The 16276-nt window shown below is 47.6% G+C and overlaps 1 protein-coding gene across 4 annotated transcripts; it reads right to left on the reverse strand.

Moving 5' to 3' along the window:
- Window positions 1-1124: 1124 nt before the first annotated feature.
- ZNF202 (zinc finger protein 202) lies at window positions 1125-16007 on the reverse strand. 4 transcript variants are annotated; one of them, XM_055306418.1, is made up of 7 exons: window positions 15923-16007; window positions 6014-6520; window positions 5113-5323; window positions 4678-4766; window positions 3443-3572; window positions 2796-2915; window positions 1125-2264 (listed from the first exon to the last, which is right to left on the reverse strand). In XM_055306418.1, the coding sequence occupies exons 2-7, from the start codon at window positions 6413-6415 to the stop codon at window positions 1276-1278; spliced, it is 1941 nt and encodes a 646-aa protein (XP_055162393.1). In that variant the 5' UTR covers window positions 6416-6520; window positions 15923-16007; the 3' UTR covers window positions 1125-1275. The 4 variants fall into 4 exon arrangements, with proteins under 4 accessions (XP_055162393.1, XP_055162394.1, XP_055162392.1 ...); XM_055306419.1 differs by lacking the exon at window positions 15923-16007 and adding an exon at window positions 14424-14590; XM_055306417.1 differs by lacking the exon at window positions 15923-16007 and adding an exon at window positions 7991-14590.
- Between the last annotated feature and the right edge of the window lie 269 nt (window positions 16008-16276).

Below are 16276 nucleotides of genomic sequence, written 5' to 3' on the forward strand. Positions count from 1 at the left end.
TTTAGTTCTTAATTACATAAAAATGAAATCACATAAGAAAAAGCAAACAACGCAAATACATGAAAGCCATTTACTCCTGGTAAATTCTTCAGGGTCCCAGTGCTGGGGTTCATAATTTTCCCTGATATCAGAGGACCAAGGCAGGGATGATCGGGGCTGGGTGTCAGTATAGTCTTGATGGCCTTAGCCAGCAGCAATAGCTTTAAAAAAATTTTTTTTTTCCATAATTTGGTCTCAGGTCTTCTTGGTTTCTTCATGTAAATGAAGTGACCCAGTCAATCATGATTCTGTAATTATTTTAGTACCTACGTGAGCTGACACTGTTCCAAAATCCCTTCACAAACCCACGCGAAGAGGGCAGGATGGGCAGGCTTGTACACATGTGGGAATGTAGATATTTTGTTATGATTTCATTATGCTTTACTGAATCCCCCAGCACCCAGCTGTTACACCTCACTTGTAGTAGAAGTGCTGGGGGCAAAACCAAGAGGCGGTAGAACAGTAGGAAGGGTGGGCATGAGTATTCTAATAGGAAAACACCCTGCATGAAGAGGGGCTTCTGACTAGGTCCTCCTTTCTAGCAGGGCCTGGCACCTGGTATTTTGGCAATGGGGAAGGGAGCAGCCTGACAAGGTCCATATGAAACAGCCTCGAGGTTTTCCCCCCATCAGACACTTCTCCCATCTCTCCCCAGGACTGAAGGAAAGTGCATGGTGAAGAAGTGGACCAGTGAGAGATTTGTAGAGTTATCCCGTTGAGTGTGTGGCAGAGCCATCAGGTACAATCTCCTGCCTGGAGTTCAGGGCTGTGTGCTTTAAGATTTGAGCCCAGTAAGGACAGGATCCTAGAAGCCGGTCCCTTACCAAACCTAAAGGGCTGTCCCTGGGCGACTTTATACTTGAGGCTGTGGAGCAGTCTTTAGGATATGCAACAGCCTACTTTGGGGAAAATATAATAACCACAACCTTGGAAGTCTTTTAAATCTCCTACTTCATACCCATGAGGTAGAGGCAGGAGCACTCCAGTCAAGAAAGAGCCTCCACCCAGGTTGTACTTTGGGCAAAAAAAAACAAAACAAAACAAAAAAAAAAAAACAACTCCTTGAGGTGTAGGAAGCTGAGAGGTTCTGCCTAGGGGATTTTATTTAGCTGTGGGAAGAGGTGATGTAGATCTGGGCAAGTCAGGGAGACTCCCCGGAAAAGGTCTTCCCAAGCTGACAAGAGGGCTTCTCCTCGCCTTCCCTGGGAGGGCTGAATGCAGAACATGGGGACCTAGCTAGGAGGTCTTTTCTGAATGGGTCCTCTGATGCCTGATTAAGTGATAGCCCCTGCTGAAACTTTTTCCACAGGTAGGGCATGTGAATGGTTTCTCGCCAGTGTGGGTTCTTTGATGCCTGACAAGGTGGTCCCTCCGACTGAAACTTTTCCCACATTCATTGCACCGGCAGGGCCTCACTGAGGCATGTCCTCTTAGGTGCTTGGCAAATGCGGCACTGTGGTTGAAGCAACGCCCGCACTCGCTACAGAGATATAGCTCCTCAGCCGCGTGTGTCTTCCGGTGTGCCAGGTAACGCCTGTGGTCACTGAAGTCCTCTCCACACTCTCCACACAGGTAGGGTTTGCCACCAAGGTGGATTCTTTGGTGTGTTGTCAGCACAGATTTCTGGCTGAAGCTTTTGCCACAAATAGTACAGAAGAAGGGTTTTTCTCCTGTGTGTGTCCTCTGATGCCGGACAAGGTCTGAGGTCCAGCGGAAGTTTTTTCCACAATCGTCACATCTATAGGGTTTCTCAACCGGTGGAGTTCTCTCAGCCTGAGCCAGAGGGGAGGTCTTGTCCAAATTCTTCCGGTTTAGGGGAAATTTATAAGGAGTGCTCATTTTGTGAACCTTCTGGTGCCTGGCAAGATGTGAGCTCCGCGTGTAACTTTTTCCACACTCCATACATTTATAGGGTTTCTCTCCTGTGTGAGTTCTCAGGTGTCTAACAAGGTGTGAGTTACAAGTGAAACTTTTCCCACATACAGGACAGTCATGGTGTCTCCCTAACAGGGGGTGGATAGGCATGGTTTCTTGAAGACTCGATAAACTATTAACTTGAGAAATATTGGTACCAAATCTTTCGTTAAGTCTATTTGGATCATCCTCAAAGACTATTTCCCAGTCTGGAGTCTGGTGAATTTCTGGATCTCCCAAAATTGATCTGTGTAGATTCTCCAAACTTAGATCTTCCTGCTCAAGATATTCTTCATCTTCACTCCTATCTCCTATAGAGAGGATAAGAGAACAGGAGAAATTATAGAGATGATGATGCCTTCCACACAACGGCGGGATTTTTAAACAGTCTTGGAAAGGCAAGACCACATAGAGAGAAGCCCATGTTTCATAACTGTTGAGGCTGGGAAAGAAGGAAATAACCAGTCAACTGAATTCTATTATGTGCCAGGCACTTTCTTATATGTTATCTCATGCTGTTGACAAGCCTTAGGGTGGACAAGGACTGTTATCCTCATTTCACAAATGTGGACACTGAGGACCAAGAGTTTAGGTGACCTGCTTAGTAGATGACTACAGCTGCGTTCCCAAGTTCCCGTTTATCTTTTCTCACCATTTTGCATGACATGTCCCTCACAAGAACGATGGGAGGGGAAAGAGGAGGATGAGGACAGAAGAATCTGGCATTCAGAGGGAGACAGGGGTAATGGCCAACAGGTTAGAAGAACCGATGAAGAGGGGCACCCCAGAGGGAGAGGGGAAGTGCCAGCTCTGCGGGGGAAGATGCCTTTTGTATTCCTCACCTGTGTAGGTAAAACTCAGGATTTCGGGCTCTTGAGGCTCTTGAGGCTCTGGGATATCTGGGACCAAAGGCTCTTCCTCTCTAACGTGGGAGATCTCATCTAGTCTGGGGATTGGAAATGCTGCTCAAGAGAGGGAAAGCGGGACATTATGATTGGTTCAGCAATTCCCTGAGTTAAGAGCAGATCTTTGCTGTCGGGTAGACTGTATAGAACAAATGGACAGCCTGGTCAGTGGATCAAATCTGGTCTTTTTAGCTCGAGCACCTCTCACCAAATCCTGCATATTTCTTGCCCTTCGTCTGCAACTCAATAATCAAGGATTGCTAATACGCCCTCTTTTCCCATATTCAAGCAAGCAGATCATCCTCAACTTCTATTGCTTGTTCCAAAACTCACATGCTACCTCAAATACGCTAAAGCTGTAACATAACTTCACTTTATTAGAAGTTTCCAACCACTTTCTAGGCATCTCTTCCCTTTAACTTGGAAGGATATTGTCTTCCTTAGCTAATCCTTCAATCTCACTGGTGGGGCAGGCATAAGAGAAGCGTGGTGCATACAGTCTAAGGTCTAAGACCCCCACAGTTTCCAATAGGAGAAAGACCTCTGGGCTCAGAACACTCTAGAAAACACTTGAAATTCCTTACACAAAGAGACCACAATTCCACAGTCTTCTTCCAAGACATATTCTCCATAGAACTCTTTCTGTGCTGGATCCAGATCGCTCCACTGGTCCTGGGAGAAGCACACAGCCACGTCCTTGAAAGTTACCAATCCCTGAAACGACACAGACTTCAGTTGTAACAGGATGCTTCCTGAAGCTCCTAGTTCATTCATGGAATGAAGGTTACTCCAGAAGACAAAAAGAGCACACACAGGACCCTGGGGGCCTTTTGGGAAACCTGCTATACCCTTGGCTACTGCTACCCGACTTCCTACTTTTGCATTTCCAACTTCCTCCTCTGGACCCCTCAGTTCCACTGCTTTCTCTCAGGGCCAGCCTCTGCTCTTCTTCTTGAGCATATTGATTAAAATATATAAGAAAAGTCTTAAAAGTCCTCATTAACTCCCTATTTGATGCTTTGATGCCACCTACATTTGTGCAAAAATTCACCTTTTCTGGAGAGCTCTCCCTAACTGACCTCCAGCCACCCCCGTCACCTACACCGTTGGCACAGCACACACAGGACCTTCTGCCATAGCGAGACTATAACCCAAAACCACAGATGTGTTCTATTCCTTTCCTCTCCAGTCTCAGTTTAGTGACCTGACCATGGTGAGAGCTTCCTACGTGGCAAGGCCTGAGTGCAGTCCCTGCCAGTGGACACCACACAGTTCCAGAAGTCATTTCTGAAGCAGACAGCCATTCTTACAAATGACTATCAAGTTCACTACTATAAAACAAAAAACAAGCCCTCATTCGGCAACTTCTGGGTTGTAGTGCAGTGTCGTAGAAGAACCCCTTTGGGCAACTGCGTGGCTCAGCAGTTGAGCGTCTGCCTTTGGCTCAGGTTGTGATCCCTGGGCCCTGAAATCGAGTCCCACATTGGGCTCCCCGCAGGGAGCCTGCTTCTCCCTCTGCCTATGTCTCTGCCTCTATTTCTCTCATGAATAAATAAAAATAAACATATAAATAAAAGAATCCCATATTGTTAGTTCTCCTTCTCTGGGCAGGGGCAAATAGAGGCTCCGGAGCCTGCAGATCCAACTGAGACTGTTGTAATTCCTCCCACTGGATGCAGACACATCTAGAACTGAGAACCTACGTTGGCAAAAGCAGAGTAGAAATTTGTGTCCTGTCCGACCTGTTCAGTGTACAGCTAATGCCTGGTGGTTCTTCGAATTCTCTGCGGCACAGACTTGGACAGAAACTAGAGCACACCTGTGAAAGAGCTGTAAGAAGGGCAACCATCTCTGGGTTTCCGGCATTCCTCTCTTCAGGAAGGTCTGGGTCCTGGGACACTGGAACCTCTACGAAGAAAAGGCAGCAGAGATGAGTGATGTGCAGCGTGCCCCTGTAACTGGCAAACAGCTCTCATCCTCTTTGGTAGGAATCAAGAAGTTGGTCTAAGGGCAGCTCAAGTCATCCCAATGTCACCATCTGGAACTCTACTGAAATGCCAAGAGGACACCCAAGGATTGGTTGGCTCCTCAAGCTTGGCCCAGTTTCTGGGGGAACTCTAGCTACTATTGTCTCAACATCCTGAATTCTGATTTATTCCCACTCTGCTCCACCTAGCCTCCTTCATAGGCGGGAAACATCCCCATTCCCACACTCTGCCTGCCACAATGCCCCCTTTCTGTTGAGGCTTCCCACCGCTCTCCCGCAGGGGCTGGAACTCCAATTCATGGCAGAGGCTCTGCTCTTCTGGTGGCCTCAGATCTGGGCTCTGGATGGTCTCCTCACGGGATGCCTCAGGAAGCAAGGTATGCACAGGGTTCTGCAGCTCGCAAGGTGACTCGGGGTCTGCTCCTGGATGTATGGTCTCCTCTGACAGGACCTCCTGGCCATGAACATGGACAGTCACCTGGGAATAATTCCAATTTCCAGTCAGCATGGAGTCAAGAGGAAAGTCTCAGTTGACAACAGGGCTTATTTTAGGGAAAGCTACCAACAGAAACACTCTCAGAGGATCCCAGGAGAGGATGGGAGTCTCTGGTTCCATGGAGGCATGCAAGAATTGTTGAAGGTTCTCTTCATTAGGACAAGGCAGGGACGTTTAGATGCTTCACGGCTTCCTCACTCCCCTCAGCCTACTCCTATCACCCATGGCTCTGAGATACCGGTCCTTCCCATCTCCACCTCTCCCACCTGTAGCTCTCCTTGTGGTTTGTTTCCTTGTCATATTGTCCTGGGAGGGGGATCTGTGCCCAAGAGTCTAGAACCTTTGAGGAAGTCACAAAATTGGCCTCCCCAGGAACTGGAGGTTCGATAGCCAAAGAAAGGAAAACCAAAGCTATATGACCCTGCAGTGCTAAGGGCCCTAAGATGGTCCTTGGCAGGTGTTTAAAAAAACCAGAAAGTCACACTCACTCACTCACACACACAGACACACACACACATTCCTGCCCCTAATGGATCTAGGGGCAACCCAAGAGCAGAGCCACTTAGCTTTAAAGGGTAAATGATGGGGACTCTGTATGCTCTACCCCAAAATCCATCCTTCCAGCAAATAGTCCCCCTCCACGTCACACAGATCAGGACTCCCCCTCCTCACCCACCGCCTTGGTCTCCTGGGTTGTTTCTGCAAACCCTCCACCAGCGTCACTGCCTCCTCGCCACTCTCTGGCCGTTGGCCCCGCACCCAGCTCTGCAGTTCTCCAGGCAAGACAGTAAGGAATTGTTCTAGCACGAGCAGCTCTAGGATCTGCTCCTTTGTCCGTCTTTCTGGCCTCAGCCACTGATGACAAAGTTCTCGCAGTCGAATGAGAGCTTCTCGGGGGCTTGATGCTTCCTGGTAGCGAAAGCGCCGGAAGTTCTGGTGTGAGGTCTCAAGCACAGGGTCATCTCTCTGTAAGACAGACTCTGGCCTACAGGTGAAATCATCTTCCAATTTCACCATCAGAATTCCCTCTTCTTCCCAAAGATCCTGGTCCTCTGGTTCCAAGGCTGTAGCCATTGTTTGGCTCTGGGCGGGGGTAGGGATCTCACACCATCTAGAACTCACACTGTCATTACCCCCCAGTCTCAGCCTGGGCACCTCAAGGAGTTTCTCCCAAGGGACCTGGGGCAGAGAAGTAGAGACAAACAACAGTATAAGCAGGAGGTTATGCACAGGGATGACAATTCTGAGTTCTCCTAACCCCACACACATAACACTTCCTCACATTATTAAATCCCCTGCTCCTGATCTCCGCAACCATCAGCTATAAATAAATTTGGTTGAAATATGATGATCTAGGCCTCATCCTGGATGAGGTTTCCTAGGCTGGGTTCACACCCCCTAGAGAAACAAAAAAACTGCATCTCTACTTCATGAACACTGTCAATCTGCAAGGAAAATGGCGAGGACAAAGGACACCGCTCATCGCCTGCTAGAACACGTGGTACTGACCACCATCTGTGTCACACACGTGTTTACATATACAGCAGGATGTGTGTTCTGAGAAGACACACATCAGTCAGGCTGAAACAGATGGGGAAGCCTTTATGAAAGTTCATTTCAAATTGAACCACACTCAATTTAACTCTTCTGTAAAATGGGAACTCTCAGAGATTTGACGGGGAGCTTGTACGAGGTAAGAGTGAGGAAAGCCCTTTACACGGCTGCTGGTACACAGGCGCCCCCAAAAGCGATCTCCTGCTCATTAAGACATCTTAAAGGGAAGACCTCCAGATCCTCAAACCCAAGTGTTCAAAATTGAATTCAGGATGCTGACTCCCAAATTCACCCCTCTTCCTGGGATCCTGTCTTGGCTGAGATCATCATTTGCTAAGTAAACACTCAACTCTGTAATCTTTGGACTGATTCTTCCCCATTGCTTACAGCTCATTAAACCAATTCTACCTCTTAAGCCTCTAAATCTGTTTCCTCCTCCTTTGCCACAGACTGCTTTAGTTTGGGCCCTCAGCTCTTGCCTGGGCTACTGCCATAACTTCCTAACTGGGGTCCCTGCAGGACTCAACCATGAGTGCAAGGCAGCATAATTATGGTGGGGTTTTTGCAAAATAACTATCATTCAACACTTTTCTGGATCCTTGGGATTTGGTCAATGGAGGCAACTGTGTCTTTAGAAATGCTAGGTGTGGTTTTGATGTGTCTGATGAGAAGCACCCAAGCTGTGTAAGGCAGGAGTGAGAGTCCTGGTGTCAGACTGCCAGGGTTTAATTTTGGCCTGTGCTATTTCATAGATGTGAAGCCATAGTTAAGTTTCTATGCCCCCTTGCCTGTTTGCCCATTTATGGCTTGGAGGTAAGAACAGTATCCATATAATAGCATGACTATGAGGATTAAACATGTCACTATCAGTACCATGCTTAGAAGAGCAATGGCAACCCAATGTTAAATATTATCTAAATTACAGTGCACAACTGCACATTCAACATTTAAAAATACTCTGTTAGTTAAGATCAGCTATAAAATCCTTGGCATGGTACATGAACCGCTTCACAATCGCCCCTCAGATGATTTTTCAAGCCCCATATCCCACCCTTTGCTGTGTTATCAACGAGCTAGAAGGGGTACGTTGCTGACCTTCCAACCAAAAGGGGGTGTCTTTTCACGTCACCATGCCTGTAGGAAGGCTGTTCCTTTTAAATGCAACATTCACACCCCCCAACCTCCAATGCCGCATGGTGTGTTCCATTTCTTAACATGTCCCCTCTTCTTCACTCCCATGATTTACACTGTAGGTCCTTATCAGTTCTTGTCGGGATTACTCCAACCGCCTCCAATCGTGAGCTACCTGCCTCCAGGTTTGTTCCCTGCAAGTTACCAATGACAGTATCACAAGAGTGACCAGCACTCTGGGCAAATGGAATCATGTCCCTCGCCTATTTAAGATCTTCAACCATTCCTCCTTGTCTTAGAAGTGAAAAGCAAACTCTTACGTATTGTATATTAAGCCGACTTTCATCTTGTTAACTTTCACCTTCTCTTCAACCCTTTCAAACAAACACACACACAGACACACAGAGTGTGTACATGGGAAGAACATACAAGCCCTATGCCCTTTTGCTTTACAGCATGTTGTTCTTTCTGATTCTTTACCCTTCATTAGGTGAAACTTTACTTATAAGGCAGCTCTGACTTCAGGTCTCTCAGATGTTTTGATTCCATTCCCCCTACCCGTAAAATGGTTAGAAACCAATGTAGAATCACTTCTACAGCAACCTGGGCACGCCTCTCTCACAATATCTGCGGTATTGATACTGTGATACCACAGATCCACAGTTTCTCATTCCTGAGAAACTCCTTAAAGTTAGGGCCTTCAAGTTAGGTTTTCGATCAATCTCCACCACATATAATAAAGTGCCTACTAAGTGAATTTAAAAGAATAAACCTCCACTTTAAAATTTTCTTCCTGCTTTTTATCAGGGAAGAGCCCACCTTTCCCTCCACTGTTTCTACTTCTTTTTAAATTCACGGGTCTTGTTAATTCCTCCAAGTGTCTTTCAAATTCATCCATCTCATCTCTACTCATATCCCTTGTTGAGTCATTATGAACCACTGAAAGGTAGTAACAGGACTCTTTGAGAACGGGACCATCCCCTATACCACACCGGCCTTAACAGGCACTTGCATGTTGAATGAATGACTTGGTTCAAGTTTCACCCCTGCTCTTCCGGGTCCTGCCTTCTCTAGAGCACTCTCTACATTCAGCCTGAGGGATTCTTCGTTTTTCTGTCTTTTTGGGCTTCATTACAAGTCTAAGATGCACATTCAAGGTTAACAATCCACCCTTAAGAGCTGGGTCTAATGTGATGCTGCCCATCAAACTGACTGTAATTTCAATGACCCTATTATTGATCTTATCATCTCTATCTCAAATGGCTCTTCATTCATTTATGATCTTATTTCTCTTCCTTCCAGGACCCTCAAATATCCACTACATTCTTTCATAGTCTGCTTTAAAGAGTTCTCGAATTTTCTAGATCTTTATGTGGTAATTTCCCTACCTATTGAATCTGCTGTCTCTACCTCATGATGGTCTGTTTTCTACACGGTTTGTAGTTTTTAACATTTTATGTCCACCTTCAGTGAGACTTTTTTTTTTGGGGGGGGGGGAGGTCCTGAGAGAAGATGGAATCAATAAGTCTTTTGGCTTAATGAAGGGATCTCAATTATCTTCAAAGTCTGAGAACCCATGCCCAGGGAAGCAGACTAGAAGCTCTCCTTGTTTACACATAGCACTGGCTACCAGAGATTATCTACTATGGAGTCTATAAAAGTTCTGCATTGACAGAAGCATTTCTGCTCTCATGGGGCTTTGCTCTCTAAAGAAAAATGAACCTGCCATTTCTAAATCATCTTCAGAAATCATGAATTGAGGTTCCCATTGCTTGTTTTGGATTTACTTTGGCAGCTTAGGAAGAGATGATGGCAAATAGATCAGCAATAGTGAGATGGAGGGCAGAAGAGGAGTCCCCAGTGGGGCGAGAGATGGGAAGGAATGGGAGGCAGGTGGTGCCATGGACAGAACACTGGATTAGGTATCCAAAGATGTGGGTCCCAGCCCCACATCCTTAAGTAACTGGAGCAGCTCTAAGACTTCCATGAGATAACACACACAAGAGCCCTTGTAAAGGGGAAAGCCCTCTCCTAACTCACAGGATTAGATGAACTGTGTGAGCTTATGAACTAAAATGTGCTGTGTGAATGTCAAGTGTATTAGAAAGAGAAAACGGACATTGTTTTATTCTACAGTTTGTGGGATATGGTACACTGTAAATTCACCTTGCAATCTGTTGCCTTAGCTATTCTGATACCTTCCCTCAATGTCTGTCTTGGAAGGGTTCCATAATGACGGATAAAAACTGAAGAGGACTATATAGAGACTGAAGCCAGGCCAGCAAGGGCATAGGACTTGGTTCCAGAAAGCTCTGAAACAAGGTCTACAGATAGGCTTCATGAGCCTAGGGCTGGGTGAGCTCCATGACCTAGTCTCTTGAGTGTGTTTCTAGGCTGTATGAAGCAGGACTGGGGAGATGTGGAAAAGACAAAGGCCTTCTCTAGTCTTTGGTCCAGTTACCTCTGCCCCTTATCTGAATGTGTCACATGCCAGTGAAAGCGGTAACTCCATTCCATTGACAAGAACAGAAAACTGCAGGCAATGAAAGGATATCTGGTTCCCTACCTTAAAGTCTTATTACTTGCAGAGAGCTTTCTGAACCCTGAATGACGACAAGTTTTGTGGTCATATTAGTGTCTACACAATGGAGAGACAGTGATCTATTTACTGGCAAATAATCTTCAGTAGTAACCAGAGAGGTTCAAATGATAACATTTAGCAAATACCTATTTCCCTTCCTGTCTCCCATTCTATTTTTTACCCTAATGCTGGCCCATAACCTGGAAATCTGGATACGTCTGTACTCTGGAGCCAATCAGACCTTCCAAATAGTCCTCTCATTGTTCTAGAATAGAAATCACCTAATAAAAACTGTTAACTGCCCTGTTCTAATGTTATATTTTTTTCTTAGAGAGGGAGGGAGGGAGAGAGTGAATGGTGAGGGCTAAAGGGGGAGGAACAGAGAGACTCTTACAGGCTTTACACTCAGCATGGAGCCCAATGTGGTGTTCCATCTCATAATCCTGAGATCATGACCTGAGATGAAATTGACAGTCGGACACTTAACTGACTGAGCCACCTAGGCACCCTGCTGTATTCTTCTTTAAAATGAAAGATTATCTGGGGACGCCTGGGTAGCTCAGTGGTTGAGCCTCTGCCTTTGGCTCAGGTTGTGATCCTGGGGTTCTGGGATTGAGTACTCCACTGGACTCCCCGCAGGGACCCTGCTTCTCCCTCTGCCTGTGTCTCTGTCTCTCTGTGTGTCTCTCATGAATAAATAAATAAAATCTTTTAAAAAAATAAAGATTATCTAGTATGATCCTTCTACCAGAAAAATGATCTTTTATGGTTAATTATCCTGTATACAAATGTTTATCCATGCTTTCCACATAATGGTCTGGGGCTTTGTAACCTTGGGTTTGGATCCATTTCCTGGTTTACTGGCTACGTGACACTTTCTAAGTCTTGGTCTTGTTTTCAAAATGTGGCTATACTACAAATCTCCCATGGTTGTTTTAAGGAGTGAATGAAGTAATGTATAAAATTACTGCAGCTTAGAGACTGGTAGAGTAAGTAGATGCTCAATATATTTTGTTCTCTTCCTTCAAATTGCTTTAAATCCTTTTGGGAAGAAGGAAAGATTTAAACAATAAACAAGCAAACAGTCCTTTATTTCATTGTAATTCCAAAAAAATTTAAATGCACAGGAAAAATATTGGTCTGTTTCCTGTTATATCAAAAGCAAAGTATTAAAGTGAAAGAAGAGTCCTTGCTTTGAAGGACTTATCAGCTAAAATTAAACAAGACTCTTGGAATACAGATAGAACCTTAGAGCTAGGTTCTCTTGTCCAAGGCCATACCAACAGTGCTTCTACTTACCAATGTCACAGTGCTGTCTCCTCTCTCTACCTGGGAAGAGGCAATCTGGGGCAAGCCCAGTTAGTACAGCTACTAAATCCCTTGAAAACTTAACCCAGAAGGCCAGAGAAATGAAAGAGAATGCATTCACTGACTTTTGGTCTTCTAACACATCATGATCAGCATGCTTCAAACCATATTTAAAAACTGTTTCTCTTAAGTTTTTTTTTGCCATTTACATAGTTCCTTCATTAGCTTCAGCATAAAATATCTGGGTGACAAGGGGAGGAGTGGCTCAAAGCTTATTACAATGGGTTTCAAAGAAACAGAGTAAGTTGGAGTGAAGGGGAAGACAGGAAGAAACAAACAGAGGCCAAATAAGTAGTGGCAGTGGGTGGTACAAGAAATCAGTGGGAGCTAAGACACGAGTATCTTTTGCCCTGAAATTCTGTAGTCTTTGTGGTTAGAACCAAGGTATAAGGTGGGTATAAAAACGTGATTGAGTAAATATAAACACAAATACTGTGAAATAAAGCTATAAAAACAGTAGCAATTCACTTTATTTTTAATGAAAATCTTTTCTATACGTGTGGACCACAGGCCCAGAAGGCCATGTTGGACTGCTGGCAGTTCTGCCTTTGGAGGCACGCAATCTGTGCTCTACCTCAAGATGTACCACCTTGGAAATGGGAATGATTCTCCACTTAAAGGCAGAGAGCTGGACCATCTTTTGAGAAACCATCTTGCTTTGTAATGGTGATAAGAGGGACTTGGAGAGGAACAAGGATGTATGGCTTCTTTATTGAATACCTGGGCCATAATGTATTAGCCTAAAATGGTGAAAAGGATTTACTCAAGAGTTTAGATGGGCTAGTAGCCAAAGACAGATTCTAAGAGTCCAGAATTGGGTATCTGGCCATCCAGATGATACTGGTTAACCTCCAACACGAAGCTAGGCTTTCTAACCTTAATGGTTACCTAGAGGTGGTTAATGCCTTAAATAAAGCAGGTCAATCTACAGGCCTCAGTTTAAAATAGAACATCACAAATTAATCTGAAATGGGAAAAGGGCACTCATCAAAACTGATACCCATCCTGATGAGGGTGTCAGCTCCCATGTTGCAGCCAGAGTTAAACTAGCTGTACCTAATTCATTACTACAATAAACACGGTCAATGCCAATCACATGGACGGTCAGAGGAACCATTATTTAATGACAAATAACAGGAAAATATATCTTGTAACTAGAGCCTGGCCCGAGGAGTAAATATGGGTAATTCAGAACAGTCAATTCAAGAGTCTTATATGATGATAAAAGATGGGACCCATGCCTGCTGGGCCACAGGAATCAGAAGAGTAGCAGGTTTCCACTGCAGATTAAACCATGGTCCAAATAGTATAAGTCATCCCAGGATGGCAAGGATCTCTTAATACATTGTTATATTCCGAGTGCCTAAAACTTTGTCAGACGCTTGGTAGAAAAGGTGCTCAGTAAATAAAGAGGTGTTGAATTTTACCTATTTCTCTCACTCCAACTTGGATACAGATGCACTAAAATTCAAAATCAGTGGGTGCCGGGGCTTTGGTAATAAACCACTCACAGGGTCAGTTTTAGGAATTTCGCATTGGCATTTATCCCAATCCACTGGGGGAATTAAGTTGGCATAGCCATACACTGCCTGGCAATGTGGCACAGAACTTCTTCAAAGGGAAGAGAACAGGGTTACTCATTCTACAAATATCTACTGAGTATTGATTGTGTATCCCACACAATTCAGGGTGCTGGGCAGAGAAGACAAGGAGAAAAGCCCTGGCTCAGACCTTAAAGAATGTAAAAAGCAGTTAAGAAACAGCAGGGACTTTAGCATACTATCAATTTGCAATAAAAAACTAGATACAGATATAAGCTATATGGTCAAAATGGAAGCTCCTATTGAGAGAATTAAGAAAATCCAGGGAAAAACTCATCACTATTTCATCTTCCATTTGGCATAAGATCACTAGCATTTGGAGGGTTTTTTTTCTTTTTAAAGTACACTTTCTTAACTTTAAAAACGAAAGAACTCAGACCTACGTGGTTAAATTATCCACACGAGATCATATTACTAGTTTCTAACACAGAAGTGCACACACAGGTCTTTTGATCCCCCAAACCACTGCACTGTTTATGTGAAGGAGATTGGCCAAAGGCAGTGGTTCTCTGTGTGAGAAACCTAAACCAGCAGCACGAGCACCTAAAGACTTGTCAGAAATGTGCAAATTTTCAAGCCTGGGCCCAGGCCTATTATCAGAAAATCTGGGGATGGCCCCAGCAATCTGCTCGACAAGCTCTCCCTTCAGGTGCTCGAGATGCACGGGTGAGTTTGAGAGCCAGTACCTAAGGCAAAGGAAGTAAACCCGAGGTTCAAGCAGAAAGCATCCAACTTTTCCAGGGCTGGCCAAATTTACAGGAGGGTTTGCAAGAGTCAAAAGAGTCTAGGACTGTTGTTTCATGCCTGTGCCAAATTAACTGGAAAACAATGTAAACCTGTAACTTACCTCATCTGTATAGTTTGTAATGCCCAAGAGTCCCTCACATCGTGTAGTAAACCTTGCTGTGCCCTTGAAATGACTGTCTACTGCAATATAGTACTTAAAAGAGTGCAAAAAGGGGTACAGCTGGAGGAGAAAGGGGGAAAGATTATGAATCCCAGGTATTTGGTCCTAAGAGGAAAAATCCCCTCCCTCCCTGTCTCCCACCCTGCCCACCCGCTTAGACTAGAAGGTATCAGCAGAAAGTTACCCAAGACACAGGGCCACAAACCCTAACTGCTTGGTGGTCACCTACTTCCCACCGACATGCCTCCCGATGGCTTTCTCACCACCCTTCTTTAGGGGCTTTCTGGACCAAGCCCGCGGGGCAACTTGGAAGAGAAGCTGGGAGGAGGGAAGGGGAGCGGGGAGCGGGGGGAGCTCCACTACTAGCTTTCCGTGGCTCGGGAGGAGGAGGAAGGCTGCCCTGGGTGTCCCTGGGTGTCCCCTGCCGTGTGTGCACGGAGAGAGCAAGCAACAGTTCTAACCCTCAACACCCCCCCACACCCCCACCCCAAGCCGGAGCCTGGATGCGGCGGCAACGCTGTCCAGGACCCAGGCGGCCAAACCCCGGCTAGGCCTGGGAGCCTGCCCTTTGGGGTGGTCAGCCCAGGGCACCCGGGCAGAGGCAGCGCGGAGGTCGCGGCGCCTGGGACACGAGACTCTCCGATGGCCAGGCAAATAAAAATCGGGCTGACACCCGAGAGAACGCAGAAAGCACCTCCGTGGCACACGAACTAACAAACTTTTGGTCCCAAGCAGACGAGCCGCCGAGGCCCCGCGCACTCCTGCGGTGGGTACGGGTGGTGCCGGGGAAGTGCCCAAACTGGGTGCAGAGGGGTTGGGGCGGGGGAGGGAGATGCAGGTGGAGACAGAAGCTGGTAGCCTCAGGGGAAGCGAGGGGTCGGTCACAGGGCAGCTGAGAAGCCACAGGCCAGGCAGGCGGTGTCCGAGGCGGTAAGACCGCGGCGGAGTGTGTTGGGGGGGCGGGGGGGGGTGATGGTAAGTGATGGGGCTTGCCGGGGCCGGGAGGGCCGGGGGGCGGGGCGCAGAGGGGTGCTCCTCGGCAGTCTGGAAGGCGGGGTGAGGAAGGGCTGGGGGGTAAAGGGGCCCAGAGCACCCCCCTCGGTGCCGGGGGGCCGGCAGGCGCGGCAGCCGCGGGAGGGACGAACCGGCGGCGTCTCCGCAGGCCTCGGGAGGGGGCGGAGGGCGGCGGCCGCACCGAGGAGAGCCCGGAGCGCCCCCCGCGTCCCCGAGGCCCGAGCCCCGGCCGCTGCAGCCCCGGGGACCGCCACGCCCCGGGCCCCTCACCACCCCGCAGCCGCCCCTGCTCCGCGGCAGCGCGATGTCCCCATCGCTCCGGGGGGCGGGGTCTCAGCCTCCCCCTCTCCACCCCCCCTTCCCCGCCCTGCCCGGCTCTGCGCGATCCGGCCCGGCCCGGCCCGGCCCAGCCCCTCAGCACTCACGGCTCCGACAGCTCCGGCGGCTCCTCCCCTGCCCCGGCTTCTCCCCCACCCACTCCCGGCCGAAGCAGCGCCGCCGGATCCGAGCCGCGCGGGGCCTGGCGGGTCGGAACACGTGGGGCCTTTGCGCCCGGAACCGGAAGCCGCGCTTCGCCCCGCCTCCTCGCGGCGCTGGGGCCCTTCTAGGCGCCGGGAGGTTTGGTCTCTCGGTGCGCCCGGCGCGGGTGGAGGACTGCGAGCTCCGCGGGGACCCGGGCGGGAAGCCTGGGGCCCGGCCGCTTCCGCCCGCCCCTCCTGCGGCTCGGGGCCTCCTGTGTCTGCACTTACATACCCGCTCCTCCGCGTCGGATCTTTGCT

Source organism: Nyctereutes procyonoides, unplaced genomic scaffold, assembly GCF_905146905.1.
Source record: "Nyctereutes procyonoides isolate TBG_1078 unplaced genomic scaffold, NYPRO_anot_genome, whole genome shotgun sequence".
In the NCBI taxonomy this organism is placed as follows: Eukaryota; Metazoa; Chordata; class Mammalia; order Carnivora; family Canidae; genus Nyctereutes; species Nyctereutes procyonoides.